At 45.2% G+C, this 17,452-nt stretch overlaps 1 protein-coding gene across 1 annotated transcript in view; it reads right to left on the reverse strand.

Moving 5' to 3' along the window:
* Positions 1-17,452, reverse strand: part of TANC1 (tetratricopeptide repeat, ankyrin repeat and coiled-coil containing 1) — an 87,596-nt gene that overhangs the window by 33,115 nt on the left and 37,029 nt on the right. The window contains exons 3-6 of the mRNA XM_054177379.1: positions 13,598-13,801; positions 6,294-6,395; positions 4,402-4,523; positions 2,360-2,549 (exon numbers count right to left, since the gene is read on the reverse strand). Coding sequence (XP_054033354.1) covers positions 2,360-2,549; positions 4,402-4,523; positions 6,294-6,395; positions 13,598-13,801 — 618 coding nt within the window. The remainder of the gene's footprint in view (positions 1-2,359; positions 2,550-4,401; positions 4,524-6,293; positions 6,396-13,597; positions 13,802-17,452) is intronic.

The raw sequence follows: 17,452 nt of genomic DNA on the forward strand, positions 1-17,452 counted from the left end.
AACAAATATTTATCTACCAATCTATCACCCAATGCATTTTGAACACCTGAATGCACCAGAGGGAGGCACAATGTACAGGATGAAAGGACAACAGGATAAAATAAAGTAAATAATAAAACTCACAACCAATATCAGTTCAAATAATATCTATGTGAGCCCCAGGCTAAAATGTGAAAGGTCTGTGTGTGGTGACTCTACACTCCACTGACCAAATCATGAGGTTAAACATTCCAGCCTAGTGGACTGCTCATGAAATGCAAATACACTGACTGCTCCTTAGAGCTCTGAGGCTTGTCCAACCCAAAGAAGAACCAAAAGTGCCAACTCCTCTTCTTTCAGATCAACTACACTGCAGCCTTGCAGGATGATGAGGGACTTCTCAGGGTATCAGGTAGTGATAGGACTAGGGGGAATGGAATGAAGCTGGAGGTGGGGAGATTCAGGCTGGATGTGAGGAGGAAGTTCTTCACCATGAGAGTGCTGAAGCCCTGGAATGGATAGTCCAGGGAGGTGGTTGAGGCCCCATCCCTGGAGGTGTTTAAGCCCAGGCTGGATGAGGCTCTGGCCAGCCTGATCTAGTGTGGGGTGTCCCTGCCCATGGCAGGGGGGTTGGAACTAGATGATCCTTGTGGTCCCTTCCAACCCTGACTGATTCTATGATTCTATGATGAGGCACTTGCACAACTCAGCATTCCTCCAGCTTAGCCTCACATTCACAAGGCATTTAAGATCTGCTGCTTTCATTCAAGAGCTCATATTCTGAAGAATACCAATAACAGGACACACATTTTAGAGGCAATGGAAGGAAAAGCTTTTCAGGCATTCCAGTAACCTTTGCACACAGCCTAGACTGTGCTTCTGTATGACAAAATCCATTTCATTGTTAATGGCTGGTGGGGGGGGGAGGGGAAATAAATCAATCTGACTCCTCCTGAGGTATGAAATATTTAAAGCTGTGATTCTTTTTGGAGTGAAATGTGGCATCAGGAACCCTTGCTGCTGATTTCCATACTGAAGCAGTGGCACATATCCACACAAGCTTATGCTCTGGCCCGTGGCCCAGTCTTTCCTCCTACTTAGCTCACAGCTGAAGATTAAAATCTGCTTCCACCACTATTATTGTCAAACCCCACGGAAGCAAAGAAGAATTCAGCTGGAGCACTAAAACAGAAAAGCTAAAAGAAACTTGATCCATAAGTAAAAAAGAGGGAAAAGGAGAAAGGAGAGATTTCCCATCAGAGTCTGCTGGCCCAGAAAACACAGTGGGAGTAGGAACACAATGGAAACCCAGATGACAGAGGAGGCTATTCTCATGGCTGGATGAATTCTGTCAAGGACATCAGAGCACACACACTTGGTAGTCATAATTTAAAGTGCACATTTACCACTACTAACAAATTTGAATGCACAGACACCTTTGTGACTCAAAAACAAGTAACAAAACCACAGGTCACTTGTCACAGAGATGCCTCTTCTCTCCCTTCTTGGTTTCAGGCCTTTTGAGATGTAAGGGCTGCTGCCACAGCAGGCCAAGGGACAAGGGGTGCTCAGATTCTCCCTTAATTTGAGACCCAAGTCACAGCTTGGCAGAACTCCAGCAGGTGAATTTCATATGGTCCCATGATCACCAGCCATCTACACTTGGCTGATGGAGCTATACACAGGAGTTCCCCCACCCTCTGATCTTCTCTTTCTGCCCCTGCTCTCAACCAGCTCCCTAGAGGAGGACTGTGGAAAGCCTTGGCTCAGTCATCTACTCAGTGGAGAATCACACATCTCTGCCCTGCTGTCCTATTTTAGCCTCATTTTCATGCCTATTACTCACAAGTTTGCACTGTTTTTAAGCAGTTTGATTTAGGTTATTCTCCTAAGCTATTTTTCCTTCAGCTGCAATTCAAACCAGCTCTAAGCCACACTGTGCTCCACCACTATGAAATGCATTGCAGAGACACATACAAGGGAAAGGGGAAAAGGTAGAAGAAAATAAGAAATCACAGAAACATTCAGGTTGGAAAAGACCCTCAGGATCATCAAGTCACCCCAACAACCCTACTCTACATGGCTCACCCCAAACTATATCCTCAAGCACCACATCCAAACCACCTTTAAGCACATCCAGGGTTGGTGACTCCACCACCTCCCTGGGCAGCACATTCCAGTGCCTGACCACTCTTTCCCTGAAAACTTTTCTCCTAATGTCCTAGTGGAGTGAGAGAGAGGAGATGTGATTTCAGTCTTTCAGGTACACAGGGTTTGAGACAGGCCCCATGGACAGCAGAAAATGGACCACAATGACAGGAAGCAGCAGATTTGTACTGTTCAGAGAAGAATAACTGCTATTACTAATTAAGATGCTTACCTATAATTCCACTGTCCTTGCTCTCCAGGGTGGAGCTAGGGCTGCTGATGGTTCCACAGGGACTACCTTTGTTAGCTGCTGCTTTGCCCACACAGCTGTTGAGCGTCGAGCAGGGGCTGTCGGTGCTGGGTGATGTGGTGCTGCTTGTGAGGGTGGAGCAGGGGCTGACTCCTTGGCTGGCTACTGTACACTGCAAGGTGAAGGGAAAACAGAGAGTTGTTGCACAGGAGGCACCACACCACTGTGCTGAATGTCAGACACATCAAGGTGAAGGAGAGTAAGAGCACAGCAAGGAGCCCACTGCTCAAGAAAGAACCTCCCAAGTAGCAGAAGCTTCACCTTGATTGGGGAACCTTAATGACATGCTACTGTGAAAATGATCACTGTTAAAAGCCACTTCTGAAGAAACAAGGGAACTGCACAGTTCAGTTGAAGAGATGCAGTGAGATGGATTAAACATTTTACTGGATACCCTTCCCCTCTGCCCCCAGGATCTATTTTTTGGGTTTAAAACACCAGAGCTGCAGTCTGATTCACATTTCACTACCAACAAAACCCAAATGGAGGCACCAAGATTTGTGAGGCTGGGGGCTGGAAGTGGAGAGAGAAAGGGGAACAGAGACATACTGGTAGTTACTGTGCAGTTTTGGTTAGATCAGTTTCATACAGGCAGTAGCTGCTTGCTTCTGCCCTGCCTCCAAATGACAGGGAAATATTGTCAAATGGAAGGGAACTTCTTGGATAAAATGAAACACAAAGGTCCCAGAAGCACACTCCTCTCCTAACAAGCCATCAACATCTTCCATTCTCACAAATCACTGAGAGTAGAAGGAAAAAGAAGCTCCTCATAAATACTAAAATAAGGCAGAGAGCCCTAGAAGCTGTTCACATTCATAACAGAGCAGATTTATCTTCCAGAAATAAGCCTACTATTCTGTTTCTAAGAATGCAGGATCACCTCACAATTTCACAACAAACACACACTACTTTTACAGTTAATTTACAATTCTACTACCATATGACTATTAGAATAGAATAGGTTGGAAAAGACCTCCGAGATCATCAAGTCCAACCTATCATCCAGCACCATCTAATCAACTAAACCATGGCACCAAGCACCCCATCCAGTCTCTTCCTAAATACCTCCAGTGATGGTGACTCCACCACCTCCCTAGGCAGCACATTCCAATGGCCAATCTCTCTTTATGGGAAGAATTTCTTCCTAACATCCAGGCTAAACCTCCCCTGGTGCAGCTTGAGAACAGTCTCAAGTCCTCTTGTCCTGGTGCTGGTTGCCTGGGAGAAGAGACCAACCCCCACCTGGCTACAACCTCCCTTCAGGGAGTTGTAGGCAGCAATAAGGTCTCCCCTGAGCCTCCTCTTCTCCAGGCTAAGCAACCCCAGCTCCCTCAGCCTCTCCTCACAGGGCTGTCCTCCAAACCCTTCCCCAGCTTTGTTGCCCTTCTCTGGACACCTTCCAGCAACTCAACATCTTTCCTAACCTGAGGGGCCCAGAACTGGACACAGGACTCAAGGTGTGGCCTACCCAGTGCTGAGTACAGGGGCACAATTACTTCCCTGCTCCTGCTGGCCACACTGCTCCTGATACAGGCCAGGATGCCATTGGCCTTCTTGGCCACCTGGGCACACTGCTGGCTCATCTTCAGCCTACTATCCACCATTACTCCCAGGTCCCTTTCTGCCTGGCTGCTCTCCAGTCACTCTGACCCCAGCCTGTAGCACTGCATGGGGTTGTTGTGGCCAATGTGTAGAACCTGGCACTTAAATGTGTTCAATCTCATGCCCTTGGACTCTGCCCATCTGTCCAGCCTGCCAAGGTCCCTCTGCAGAGCTCTCCTACCCTGTAACACATCAACACCTGCCCCCAGCTTGGTGCCGTCTGCAAGTGCAGATTGTCTTTTGCTAAGTATCAAGTAGCTGCAACCAGCAAACAGAGGAAATACCATTAGTCCTCAGGATGAATATTAAATATATGAAATATAAAAAGAATACATCAAATATATTCTTTTCCATTGTCCTACCATGACTTCATTTTTCTCTTCTATTCGAGCAGAGGTTGGGATCCCTTCTCCCAGTAAAAAGCCCAATCTCGTCATCAATTCCTGTGCTGCAGGAGAACAGCTCGAGTCTTTATCAGGCTTTGCTTTGGAGGGGAGGAAACAAAAGTTGAAGGTGAAAGGCTTACCTTGTAGAAAAAGCACAATCAAATGTAAAGACCAGCAATATATCTGCCTGGCAAATTCTGTCAGCAGCATATCTGGGGAGAAGCTAAGGCCATTTAAGCTTTTTTGCCCATGAGGCTTTAAATTGGTGGTGGGTCTTGGATCCTCTGCATACCTACACATAGCTAAGGAAGGATAAACCCAGCCCTGCCAGTCAGTCCAGAAATGGCTGAGGGCAACCAGCCCATCACTGTACTGATGATCTGTGTGACTGTTCTAACAGCAGCATTCACCTCAGGGCTCTCAAAACTCAAGGGCAGGCTGTGGTTCTGCCCAGTGATGTTTAATAGCTTCCTGTAATGTTAAAAACATGAAAAGCAGAGGGCAGCAATACAGATGTTTTGTAATCTCACAGCTAAAGCTACAGCTAACACCACAGATTTTTCTTGTGCTGGCTCTGCAAAGGATGCTGACATCACTTCCAAAAGGTCTCAGCTTTTCTGGTTGCAAAAAGGTTTAGTTTTACCTGTACAGTGCTTAAAAAAAAAAAGGTGGGGGGAGGCAAGGGGGGTAAAAAGAAGAGGGGAGAAAAGGGGGAGAGTGGGAGGGAAAAGAAAAAAAAGGGGGGGGGAGAAGGGGGAAAAAGGGGGGGGAGAAGGGGAAAAAAAAGGGGGAGGAAAGGGGGAGGAAAGGGGGAGGAAAGGGGGAGGAAAGGGGGAGGAAAGGGGGAGGAAAGGGGGAGGAAAGGGGGAGGAAAGGGGGAGGAAAGGGGGAGGAAAGGGGGAGGAAAGGGGGAGGAAAGGGGGAGGAAAGGGGGAGGAAAGGGGGAGGAAAGGGGGAGGAAAGGGGGAGGAAAGGGGGAGGAAAGGGGGAGGAAAGGGGGAGGAAAGGGGGAGGAAAGGGGGAGGAAAGTAGATGGAACAGAAAAAAAAGGGGAGAAAAAAGCAGGGGGGACAGGGGCTGGCCTGAGCTGCCCCCTTTCTTCTGGTCTTTCCTTTATGGCTTCACTAAGCCAAAAAGGCATCAGGCCAGTATGGCAAGCATATGGTGTCTAACCACCCAAGACACAGCTGACATTCCCTGGTGCTCTTTAAAACAGTTTTTAAAACTGCAGTTTCCTTCACAATTGAAGGAAAAAGAAAACAGAAAAAATGTTCAGCTGGAACCTCCAGAAGGAATCCAGTGAGGTCAGCCAAACTGAAAAATTAATCTACAAATACAAGGCAGATGAAATCCATGCTATGGTGCACACAGACAGGTACCAACACAGGAGTGACTTTGCTCTGACCATGATATTCACTGTCAAAGCCACACTCTGCTATGAACTAGTCCAGTTTAATGGACATGAAACTCTCCAGCACCACCAAGTAACTCCAGGGAAGTAGCTTATCCCAGCTCTACCACACAGCAGTCTGCTGTTACTGCCTCCTTGTTGAGCAAACTTTCACATCTCCAAGATGAAGCACTGCAGCCAGTGCAGAGTTACATGCATGGAATCAGTTTACACTAAAAGCATGCTCAGGAAAATTCCAGGAGGCCTTTGGTGGCTAGCACTCAACAGCACTGGCACATCACTCGGCCAGCAATACAGCTCCAAGAACCCAGATCCTGTAGCACCATGGCAAGCATCTCCTCCTTACCATACTACATCTGCAAAGCACCCTTACAAATGTCAGGTGTCCTTATTATGCAGGATCCTTTGTGTCACTGTCTGAAATGAAGAGTTGCTCTACCACATAAAGTAGGCTTACCATTCTGAGTGGGTTCTCCTTGCTCTGATCCTCTTCTCAGTGGCAAAGCTGCCTCGCCTGGCACTCTAGGACTTTCCACGTACTTGGGCTTCCTGACTGGACCTGCAATGGGAATGAGTTGAGTGTATGTAAGCTTTCCCAAATGGACCACAAGTTTCCTATGTCCTGTGGTGATTCTCCACGATGAGTATCACAGAATCACAGAATGGTAGGAATTGGAAGTGACCTCCAGAGATCCTTGAGTCCAAAAGCAGGATCACCTAGGGCAGGATGCACAGGAACACACCCAGGCAGGTTTTGAAAGTCTCCAGAGAAGGAGGCTCCACAACCTCTCTGGGCAGCCTGCTCCAGGGCTCCAGCACCCTCACCAGTAAGAAGTGCCTCCTCACGTTGAGGTGGAACCTCCTGTGTTCTAGCTTGTACCCATTGTTCCTTGTCCTGTCACTGGGCACCACCAAAAAGAGCCTGGCACCTTCATGTTGACACTCACCCCTCAGAGATTTATAAATGTTGATAAGATCCTCTCTTAGCCTTCTCTTCTCAAGACTAAACTAAGTAGAGGAATTATTCCTTACATATACAGCTGCTACTGCAAAGAGCATTGAGCTGCTGTACATTCCCTCTGGTGAGAATCATAGAATCAATAAGGTTGGAAGAGACCTCAAAGATCATCAAGTCCAACCTGTCACCCAACACCTCATGACTACTAAACCATGGCACCAAGTCCAATCCCCTCTTGAACACCTCCAGGGATGGTGACCCCACCACTTCCCTGGGCAGCACATTCCAATGCTAACAACTCCCTCTGTGAAGAACTTTCTCCTCACCTCAAGCAGGGAAGGCCTTCTCTGGGCTTGTTGGAATGCAAAGCCTGCTGGAAAACAAACCCAAGCTACTGGTTGTGACAAACCTTAGGTGACAGAACACTGGAACAGGCTGCCTTGGGGGATTGTGGAATCTCCCTCTCCAGAGATATTCAAGACCCACCTGGATGAGTTCTTGTGTGATCTGGGATAGGTGATCCTGCTTTGCAGTGGGGTTGGACTAGATGATCTCTTGAGGTCCCTCCCAGCCCCTAACATTCTGTGATTCTGTAAAACCTGAAAATGTCCCCTGTGTATATATAAAATGAGCAACTTTTTCATGTTCAAACTCAAGACAACTTTCAATGGGTTTCCTTGGTTTGGAGCTTTGATTTTCAACTCTTAACAGGAAGATAATTTCATTATCAGCATCTTTGAAGCTAGGAGAAAAAGGCTACAGGAAGACAGCTTGCAACACCAAGACACTAAATAATTCAAACTCAAGAAGCTTTCTATTACAGCATGCTTTCTCCAAATACTAACACATGTCTTGATCAAGAATGGTGAAGATGAGTTCAGAAGAGAAAAAAGAATATTAATAGCTACTAACAGGTCCTGGTTCTGTTAAACAGCAGCATTCTCAGTCACAAACACAGGAAGTTCAGAGCCACACACCTTCAGTATGAAAGGAATAGTGTGTTCACACACAGATCCAAAATTAAACTGATGCACTCTGTACTCTCACTTTTAGCCTCATGCTTTGGTTTCAGGCTGCTCAGGATTCTGTTCTCTGCTAACTACGGTTCAGCAGCAAGCACAGGAAACATTAACTAATGCTAACTGCAGGACTTCTCCAGGAGAAGGGGAGTGAGGCTGCCCTCTGAAGGTTCACCAGAAGACATATACTGACACTACTGAGCCAGCAACCACCTTCTGGCACCACGAACAGGGTGAAACTCTGGTCTTCATTCACCAACTGACAGCTAGCTCTGGCATGCTGATGCACAACGTATCACAGATCTGAAACTCTACCACATGTTTATCCACATCCTAAACAATAATGCCAACAGAATTGTATATCCATGAAGCATCTATTTGCAACATGAATCCTGGAGAAGCATGACCAGGGAAACCTGCAAAGTTACAGTGGAAAGCTAAGGTATTTAAATGGCATGGGGAATGGAATCTGTGGGACTGAAGAGTCAAACCCAGATTTTTGCCCTGTGATTTTCATTGAGGCAATCCCAACTTCTTGTAATGTGTGTAACAAAGCCACTTGAAACATTCCAACCTCTAAAGATCACTCCAAAGGCTTATTTTAAAGGCTGTGACAAATGCAGATGTGGTGCTAAATGTCATGGAACCAGAGCAAAAAGAAGGCAGTAACTTTGTCTTTAAGATACTCAAGCTCTGTAAGCCAGAATTGTCTGAAAAGATTCAGTCACCGGAACATTTCCTCAGGGACACAGCCATGGCACCAAGCCCATCAGAGTTCAAGGACTGTCTGGACAATGCTCCTACTCATATTGTTTAGTTCTAGGTAGCCCTGTGAAGAGTTAGGAATCAAGACTTGATGATCCTGATGGGTCCCTGGCTGAGTGTAACTCAGGACTGCACTTTGGGCTTTCAACTTTCCGCCACGCTGCGGCCTGCAGCCCCCTCACCAAAACTAACCCACACAGAAAGCACTGGGCAGAGACTGCAGGGCTGAGGCTAACTTCACCACATTGCCCTTGACAAGGTGGCTTTCCTATCTTGTTTGGGTCTCCACACACAATCCTACTTGGCTCAAACTCCAAGGGCATGCCGAAGGTCTCTGCCAGCCCACATTTTGTTTAACAAAAGCCATGGTCTGTTTAGGCTGCCACGCTTGCAGCCACCCTGGGTCCCATTCTGCCTTCTGACAGCAGTCTCAGGTGCTACACGAGTCTCTGAGAGCTACACTGAGGCCTTGCTCACTCTTGCGAGTACTTTAAAGCTGATGATGGCTTTTAAAGGCAAGCTGTGACACTCTCTGTTCTGCTCTTTGCCTCCCCTGGTACCGTTCTGCTCTGCCACACCATGACTGACCTGGAGGAGTGTGCCTGCTACCTCACAGGCCTACACACATCATGGCCCAGGTTCTGGTTCTACCAGATCTCCGTACCAGCCCTCTCAGAAGTGTGGAGGCTTTTCAGGAGCAGACTTACCTTCTCTCAGACTGCCACCTGAAGTGGAAAAGGAGAATATGGCGGGAACCTAATTTCTCAGCTAAGGCATACTGGCTGGGGGACATAAGTCAGGTATGAACAGATGTTTATGCCTCCACCTAGAGCAGATGAGATGACTTTTGAAATCCATCTCCTTCCAAGTGTTTTAAGCCAATGACCACTTAGTTACCAACCATCACCAGAGGGTGCTCTTCCAACGCTGCTTCCTAACAAAAACAAGGGGCACTGGCCTTGGTGGAAGTAGCTAAAAATATGCTCCTTTGAAACAAAATCTCATTCTTTAAGGGGACAATAGTCCAAATCTGCCATTTGTAGGCAGCAGTATAATTAGATGTGCCAAAGCTGAACAACAAAAGCAACCAGAACGACACGTAGCAGTCATGTAAAATACATCAGAGCGGAAATATCTTCAGGATGTATTTTTAACACTCACACTTTAAGCTGTGGAAGAGACCCTTTACTGAACTTTCTCCCTCCCAAGCTGATGTGGAGGTGACTTACAGTACTTGCAGAGCTGATGGACAACATTGCACTAGCCAGGAAAATTCATGTTAGGTTTGTTTTCATGCACTAATCTGGAATGGGACGCACGAATTAACCCATGGATGAAAAGGGACCCATTCAAAGGTGAGCTGTAGCTGCACAAGGGAAGTCCTTTTCCAAACCTGTACAATGGCTGAATCAGGTCTGATTAAAAGGTCATCTGGGGCAGCATTTTATCAGCAGCAAACAGCAGAGAAGAATCTAAGCTAGGGAAAACATGCTTGCCTGGTACACTTCTCCTGACCCGTGCTAAGTGGCTTATAATTTCCTGAGTCAGAATGGGTCAGAGTTCTGGATGGGTTTCCCTTCCAAGAGTTTATCCTGGCCTTTCTTTAACAATCTGCACTGTCCACAATGAACCAACACTGTATGAAATGGTAATCATAGTGTCTTTCTCACCACTCCTTTTTTTCCCTGGCAGAAAAACACCAGCCAAATTGATTTAAATAACTTCCCTTTGAGAGCCTTTTCACATTTTTAGTCACTTCTGCAGCCCTTCTCTAGCTCTCCCCTAGCTCTACTATGGACTCTTAAAGTTGGTACCACTAGAGCTACACCTGTATCCTCCTGAGGAAGCAGAACTATGCATTTGGGGAGGTTATGATCTTTTGCTTTCCTAGTGATTTTTAATGTTTCTTTTTTGACTGCAGCAGATCTGATTTTTTTTTCACAAGAATATCTTAACTTGTGGATCCCCTTTCAAATTCTCTGCCCTGGCTTTCCCTCCCATCAGCATTAAACTAATCTGTACCTCTACTGATACTGGGGATCGATTCTGACCCAGAGCAGAGCTTACTGCATGCAAGAGAAACTGCTTTCCAGCGTGCTCACGATCAGTCTGCAAAACTGAAGCCTTAAGTGAAACCAGTTCTCTTACCTAGTTTAGTCTCAATTATTAGGTATGCTGATCAATTTCTTTATGAATCAAAAGTTTTGATTACATTTCAATTTTAAAACTATCTAAAAAGTTCCATATGCACATTTATGGAAGCCTCTGCCAGCAGTCACTGATGTCTTTAAAAGGAAAGCTGCTTCCTTGCCCTGTTCAAGCACGATTAAGTCAGTAAACATTTACTTCAAGGGCAGCAGCATCATCTTTCATTCACAAATTCCTTGAAACCTTTTTTTTTTTTTAATCTCCATTTTAAATCAGTATTTTCATTCTTTTAGCTGACCCCTCTAAGCCAGAGTACAGTCAACTATTGCCCCTGCACTCCTGTATGGTTACCAATCCAAGCGATGCTCCTTCCAGCTTTATAGCAGAAGAAACTCAACTTACTGTGACGGCTTTTCCATTTAGTGCTCTTCCTTCCCAGACTGGTCCTACTGACAACCTTTTCCTTGTTCTGTTTGTTTCTGCTCTTTCATCCACCTCCTCCTCCTCCTCCTCCTCAATCAACTATTTCATTAAGGGAGCTCTTGACTCCAAATGAACTGGTTGCTTTAGTTGTGCCAAAAAAAATGTTAGGCTCCTTAGTAATTTAAGATATAGTTTCTCTCTTCCCTCCTTTTGTAGTTAGAGGACTGAACTGGGGCCAGAAACACTGGTGCTCTTCCAAGTTCTTCTCACAAAGGAAATCTCCCCCACCTCCTATGCAAATAATTAACAGACAGTGCCACTCACAGCAGACAGTGCATATGGGACTGTGCGGCTCCCTGTGTCCCAGTGAAGACGTTCAGCTTGCTCTGCCCTGTTTTTGCCTGCCTGTGTGTTATGAGGTTCTAGTGGCTGACCTATTTGCAGATGGATGGGCAACAAAGCAGCTATGAGCCCACATGTGCTGCTACAAAGATGCCTCTCAGTTGTGTACACCTGTCATATAAGCTGTGATAAGTTACGCAAGGGTATCACCTTGTGTCTGACCACCAGCGTGCCTGGGTTATACAAACAGAACTATACAACAGCAGCACAAGTAGAACAAATGACTGCATGCCAAGGGACAGGCTTTTCCTCTGCCCTATTACACAGCTCCAAAGACTTAAAAAACTATTAACAATATGTTCTACAGTGACAAGTACATCTCTAAGTAGTTGCTTTGTCTTCACTTGCAAACTGAGAGGACTGAAATTAGAATTTTGTTCTACCACTGGATAGATAACTTCATTACTGCATCTTAACTTCAGAACACTACTTTTAACTTTCTGTGCAATCCTTTCTTCTTTCATCCACCATGCCCTGAATAATCTTTAACTTACTACCTGATAGCTGTGAGACCAGAGTGCTTTGAAATCAGCACTTTGGTATACTCTCTCTTTTTATTACTCTTGTCACAGATGCTAGAAAGATAATTTGCATTAACTCATCTTCCATCAGCTATATTCTGCTGAAAGGTAAAAGACCAGCACAGAATATCTCCATCAGCCCCTCTCACCTGGTTGAGTATTTGCAGCAGATAATGATACATAAGATCTTTAGGGTCTTTTCCAGACACAACAATTCTGATTCCACAAATCCAAAGCATTCATAGCACTGCAGAGCTTTAAGGAGTCTTTTTTTCTCTGGCTATGTGTCACAGCAGAATGACTTAGAAGCCATCATGAATATGGCTTTTCATTAAAAATTTACCAACTGCACTTTCTGCAAGAGAAACTGCCAGCAGCCTGCCCTCTGCTCATTCAAATCTGTATCACTGAGCTAAACGTGGAGTGGGGAAGTTGGTAAGACACGAGATACGATCTCAAACATACCTAGAATGCAGTTCAGTTTTCCCAACAGTAACAAAGCTAAGTGTTAGATCCTGACAGTCACTGAAGTCTTTGGCAAAAATCCCATTTCCTTCTCCACTACAAGGACTTCACTCTATGTTGTAAAGCTCTTCAGCACACAGATCCCTTGTAGCAAGAGGCCAACAGAATACTGTTCTGCGGTTCAAAATACTTATGTGAAGCATCAAAAACAACTCAACATTTATTTAGACAAGAAGTGTGATTGCTTTTAAATTCTGAAAGGGGGGGGGAAAAATTAAGCATTAATAGGCAACCTGAACTAAGAATACTTTTAACAAACTTTATTTACCACCTGGTGGGCAATTCTTTCAGCAACTCCTTTTACTTTTATGTGAAACAGGTAATTAATGATCACAATTCCTCAGTGCTGACAAATCCCAACTTTTGATGCTCTTTGTTCCTAGATCTTACAAACTTTGCAATAAAAGAACACCAAAACTGCTGAGTGTCTCCAGAAGCAATAGGAACGTGGACAATTTCACTTGACGCTCAAGCTGTGACCTGAGCGAACCCAAGTGATGCTAGCGGGCTGGAATGATTTCTATGTGCAGAATGCTGATAAAAAGGGAACCAGATGGAGCACCTTATTTAGCCAGGCTCACACAGAAGCATGAGGTCATTACTAAGGAAACAACTGTTGAAAATTAACAAGTTTCTTGTCACCACTTCAGCAGCAGTTTATCTAGTCATACATTTAGGTAGGTAGCTATGAGCAACGTAAATGAGCTGCTAAAGCCACAAACAACATTCACTCTCACACAGGCACAAAGGTTTTGCAGCTGTCTTCTACCTAACTGGTGAACACATCATAAATAACCGGTTTTAAACACATCCAGACCTTTCAATACAGGTATCTGCAATATCTGAATGAAATAAAGTACTTTATGAATCACCAGTTGCCTTCTTTCCCTGGAAACATGCAAAAAAGCATTCATTGCTCTTGTTTCAAAAGGTTAATATGATTTTAGTGTGTATGAAAAGCTGAGTTCAAGATTTTAGTTGCTGAGCAGTTTCACTTTACCTGGAGACTTTTTGTTTGCTCTTGACTGCATCAAATAGGACTGGCGTGGCAGCAGAGGGGAGGATGGCAGAGACATGGAGACTCCTTTGGCCAAGTTCATTCTGTAGGAGTCGTCACAGCCCAGCTGATCGCCCACGGGGAAGTCTGCATCATGGCCAGGTGTGGCTGTGACCTGTGAGGTGCTCTCCAGGCACGGGTCACCTGCTAAAAACACAGTTTTGTCATCCTTTAGGTGAGGCACTGACATAAAAAGCAGAGAGTTGCACTGAAATAGGAGTATTTAAGACAGGAAAATGTCTTTGCCGGCAACAATTCAGCCCGACTCATCTTGCTGTGCATCCTTTTCTGCAGGATGCAGGCAACCACCAGAAAAAAAGGAAATACACAAGCAGGAATAGAATAGAATAGAAATAGAAATAGAAATAGGATAGAATAGAATAGAATAGACCAGGTTGGAAAAGACCTCAAAGATCATCAAGTCCAACCTATCACCCAACACTATCTCATCAACTAAACCATGGCACCAAGCACCCCAGCCAGTCTCTTCCTAAACACCTCCAGTGACAGGGACTCTACCACCTCCCTGGGCCACACACTCCAATGGCCAATCACTCTTTCTATGAAGAACTTTCTCCTCACCTCGAGCCTCAACCTCCCCTGGTGCAGCTTGAGACTGTGTGCCCTTGTTCTGGTGGTGGTTGCCTGGGAGAAGAGACCAACCTCCCCTCCTGGCTACAGCCTCCTTTCAGGTAGTTGTAGACAGCAAGGTCTCCCCTGAGCCTCCTCTTCTTCAGGCTAAGCAACTCCAGCTCCCTCAGCCTCTCCTCATAGGGATTGTGCTCCAAACCCCTCCCCAGAGAATGTTTTACTGAAACAGGGAAGGAAAACATAACCTTCAGCAAAGTAAGTACATTTCAGATTTCATCCTTAGAGGTAAAGCTAAATTTCCTATAAAGCTAAAAGTATTTTTAGAGCTGAAAGGGTATTTTTGGATTACATCCTGAAACCAAGGCGGTCGCAAAACAGTTCACCAAACTAATTCAAAGAGGAACTGGGTTGCCCCCAAAGGTGAATCACTAAAAGGTACACTCCTAGATAGCCAGCCTAAGCTTTATTTTTAATGTTTTAAACCTGAGAGGCCCAGTTCTGTGCAATTTGACAAGAGCACTGATTTATTTTTCTTTCTAAGGAAAACAGAAGCTGTTGGTTCACCCCGTACTGAAGTGGCACATCAACACGGGGAAATGCTCTCCAAACAGAGACATTTCTTGCTGATGCCACAAATGCCATTTCAGCTAAATCAAGAATTTATTTTCAAAACAACATAAGAATATATTGCTCACAGTAATGAGTCAAAGACAGCAGAAACACAGGTTGAAAGTGCTATGTTTTTCCCAGTCAGATGTGCATCAAGAAAAGTGCGTCTGGCAGGTTTAGGGAGGTTCTTCTACTCCTCTACTCTGCCCTGGTGAGACCACATCTGGAGTATTGTGTCCAGTTTTGGGCTCCCCAGTTCAAGAGAGACAGGGATCTGCTAGATGAAGTCCACTGTCTGCTAGATAGTGTCCAGTTTTGAGCTCCTCAGTTCAAGAGAGACAGGGATCTGCTAGATAAAATCCACTGTCTGCTAGATAGTGTCCAGTTTGGGGCTCCCCAGTTCAAGAGAGTCAGGGATCTGCTAGATAGAGTCCAAGGGAGAGCCATGAGGATTATTAGGGGACTTGAGCATCTCCCCTATGAAGAGAGACTGAGAGCCCTGGGGCTGTTTAGTCTGGAGAAGACTGAGAGGGGATCTGACCAATCTGAGGGGTGGGTGTCAAGTGGAGGGGGCCAATCTCTTTTTGGTGGTGCACAGTAATAAGACAAGGAACAATGGATACAAACTTGAACACAGAAGATTTCACCTCAACATGAGGAGAAACTTCTTTACAGTGAGGGTGATGCAGCACTGGAACAGGCTGCCCAGGGGGGTTGTGAAGTCTCCTTCTCTGGAGACTTTCAAAACCCACCTGCACGCATTGCTGTGTGGACTGCCCTAGGTGATCCTACTTTTGGCAGGGGGGGTTGAACTCCCTTCCAACCTCTAACATTCTGTGATTCTGTGAAAGCAGAGAATCAGAGCTTGAAAAACAAAGGTTAACAACTATCTGCTGCTTTTTTCAATACCCAAACTAGGGTACTGCCAAATCATTTACAGGAGTTACTGTTGAAATGGAATTGCTGTGGCCAAAGACAAAAACCCAGCAAAACAAAACTGGTGCAAAGAAGAGAGGGAAGGTCAGAACACTTCATAGCCAAGTGCATGTGCAACACACCAGCATGGCTGACCCCAAAGGACAACTAGGAGAAAAGACCAACACAGGAGAATATCTTCTCACGTGCCAGTCACTCGTACCAGGGTTATTTTTGTACAGTAAGGAAACACTTCAGATAAATGTGGCTCTACAAAAGCCAGGTTTTGCTTCATTCTGTTGTCATTCAACTGTTGCCTTCAGCTTTTAACAGCTGTTCTGCTACCACATTCCACCACGGGCAGCATGAACTGCATGCCATGAACTTCCACACTGTTTCAGAACCTAGCCCTTGGAGAAAAGTTAGGAAATAAAAAAAGATGGTTTGTCAATTTAACTCTTTTTTATTCAAAGTATCCATGGAAGATAAGAAAACTAAACGTGCCTGAATGTTAAAGTCCAACTCTCCATCTCCAAAGGTGCCTGCATTTAAGATTATTTAGAGGGGCTTTTTCCTAGCCACACTTTTTTCCTCACAAGAACCATGCATGAGGGCAATGGGTATGATAAGTGACCTTGGAGAATGCTATGCTAGAGTCAAATGCTCAGAGACCTTATTGCTGTCTACAACTCCCTGAAGGGAGGCTGTGGCCAGGTGGGGGTTGGTCTCTTCTCCCTGGCAACCAACAACAGAACAAGAGGACACAGTCCCAGGCTGTGCCAGGGGAGGTTTAGGCTGAATGTTAGGAAGAAGTTTGTCATAGAAAGAGAGATTGGCCATTGGAATGTGCTGCCCAGGGAGATGGTGGAGTCACCATCACTGGAGGTCTTTAGGAAGAGACTGGATGAGGCACTTGGTGCCATGGTTTAGTTGATGAGATGGTATCACAGTATAACCACAGTATAACCAAGGTTGGAAGAGACCCCAAGGATCATCAAGTCCAACCTGTCAAACCCCAAGGATCATCAAGTCCAACCTGTCACCTGGTGTTGGGTGATAGGTTGGACTGGATGATCTTGAAGGTCTTTTCCAACCTGGTCTGGTCTGGTCTATTCTATTCTATTCTATCCTATCCTACCCTATCCTATCCTATCCTATCCTTAACATTTCATAACTGTAAAACTTTCTTTCCTCTGAAACCAACCAAACTACTTTCCAAAATTTCTCCTCTCTATTTTAACAAAGTTCATAGGCAATGGTTTTAAGGAAACAACTCTGGTTTCATCAAGTCAATATGGAAATTAAAAACTAAATAACTGTAATTTTATGCTTTTTTTTCCCCCTGAAGTTCACTGCAACTATTACAGGAGCTTCAAATGAGAAAGGAGCAGACTGAGATTGGATGTTAGGAACAGGTTCTTTACTATGAGAGTGGAAGAACACTGGAACAGGTTGCCCTGGGACATGGTTGGGGCTCCATCCCTGAAGCTTTTCAAAGTGAGACTTGACAGGGCTCTGGGCAGCCTGATCTAGTTAAGGATGCCCCTGATGACTGCAGGGGTTGGGGTTGGACTAGGTGAACTTTGGAGGTCCCTTCCAACCCTGACCACTCTATGATTCTTTGACTACTGATTTAAAATTCTGTGAACTACAAAAGCATTTCTCATGTTTCAGCAAGTGTGG

This window comes from Dryobates pubescens, chromosome 2 (assembly GCF_014839835.1).
Source record: "Dryobates pubescens isolate bDryPub1 chromosome 2, bDryPub1.pri, whole genome shotgun sequence".
Classification (NCBI taxonomy): Eukaryota; Metazoa; Chordata; class Aves; order Piciformes; family Picidae; genus Dryobates; species Dryobates pubescens.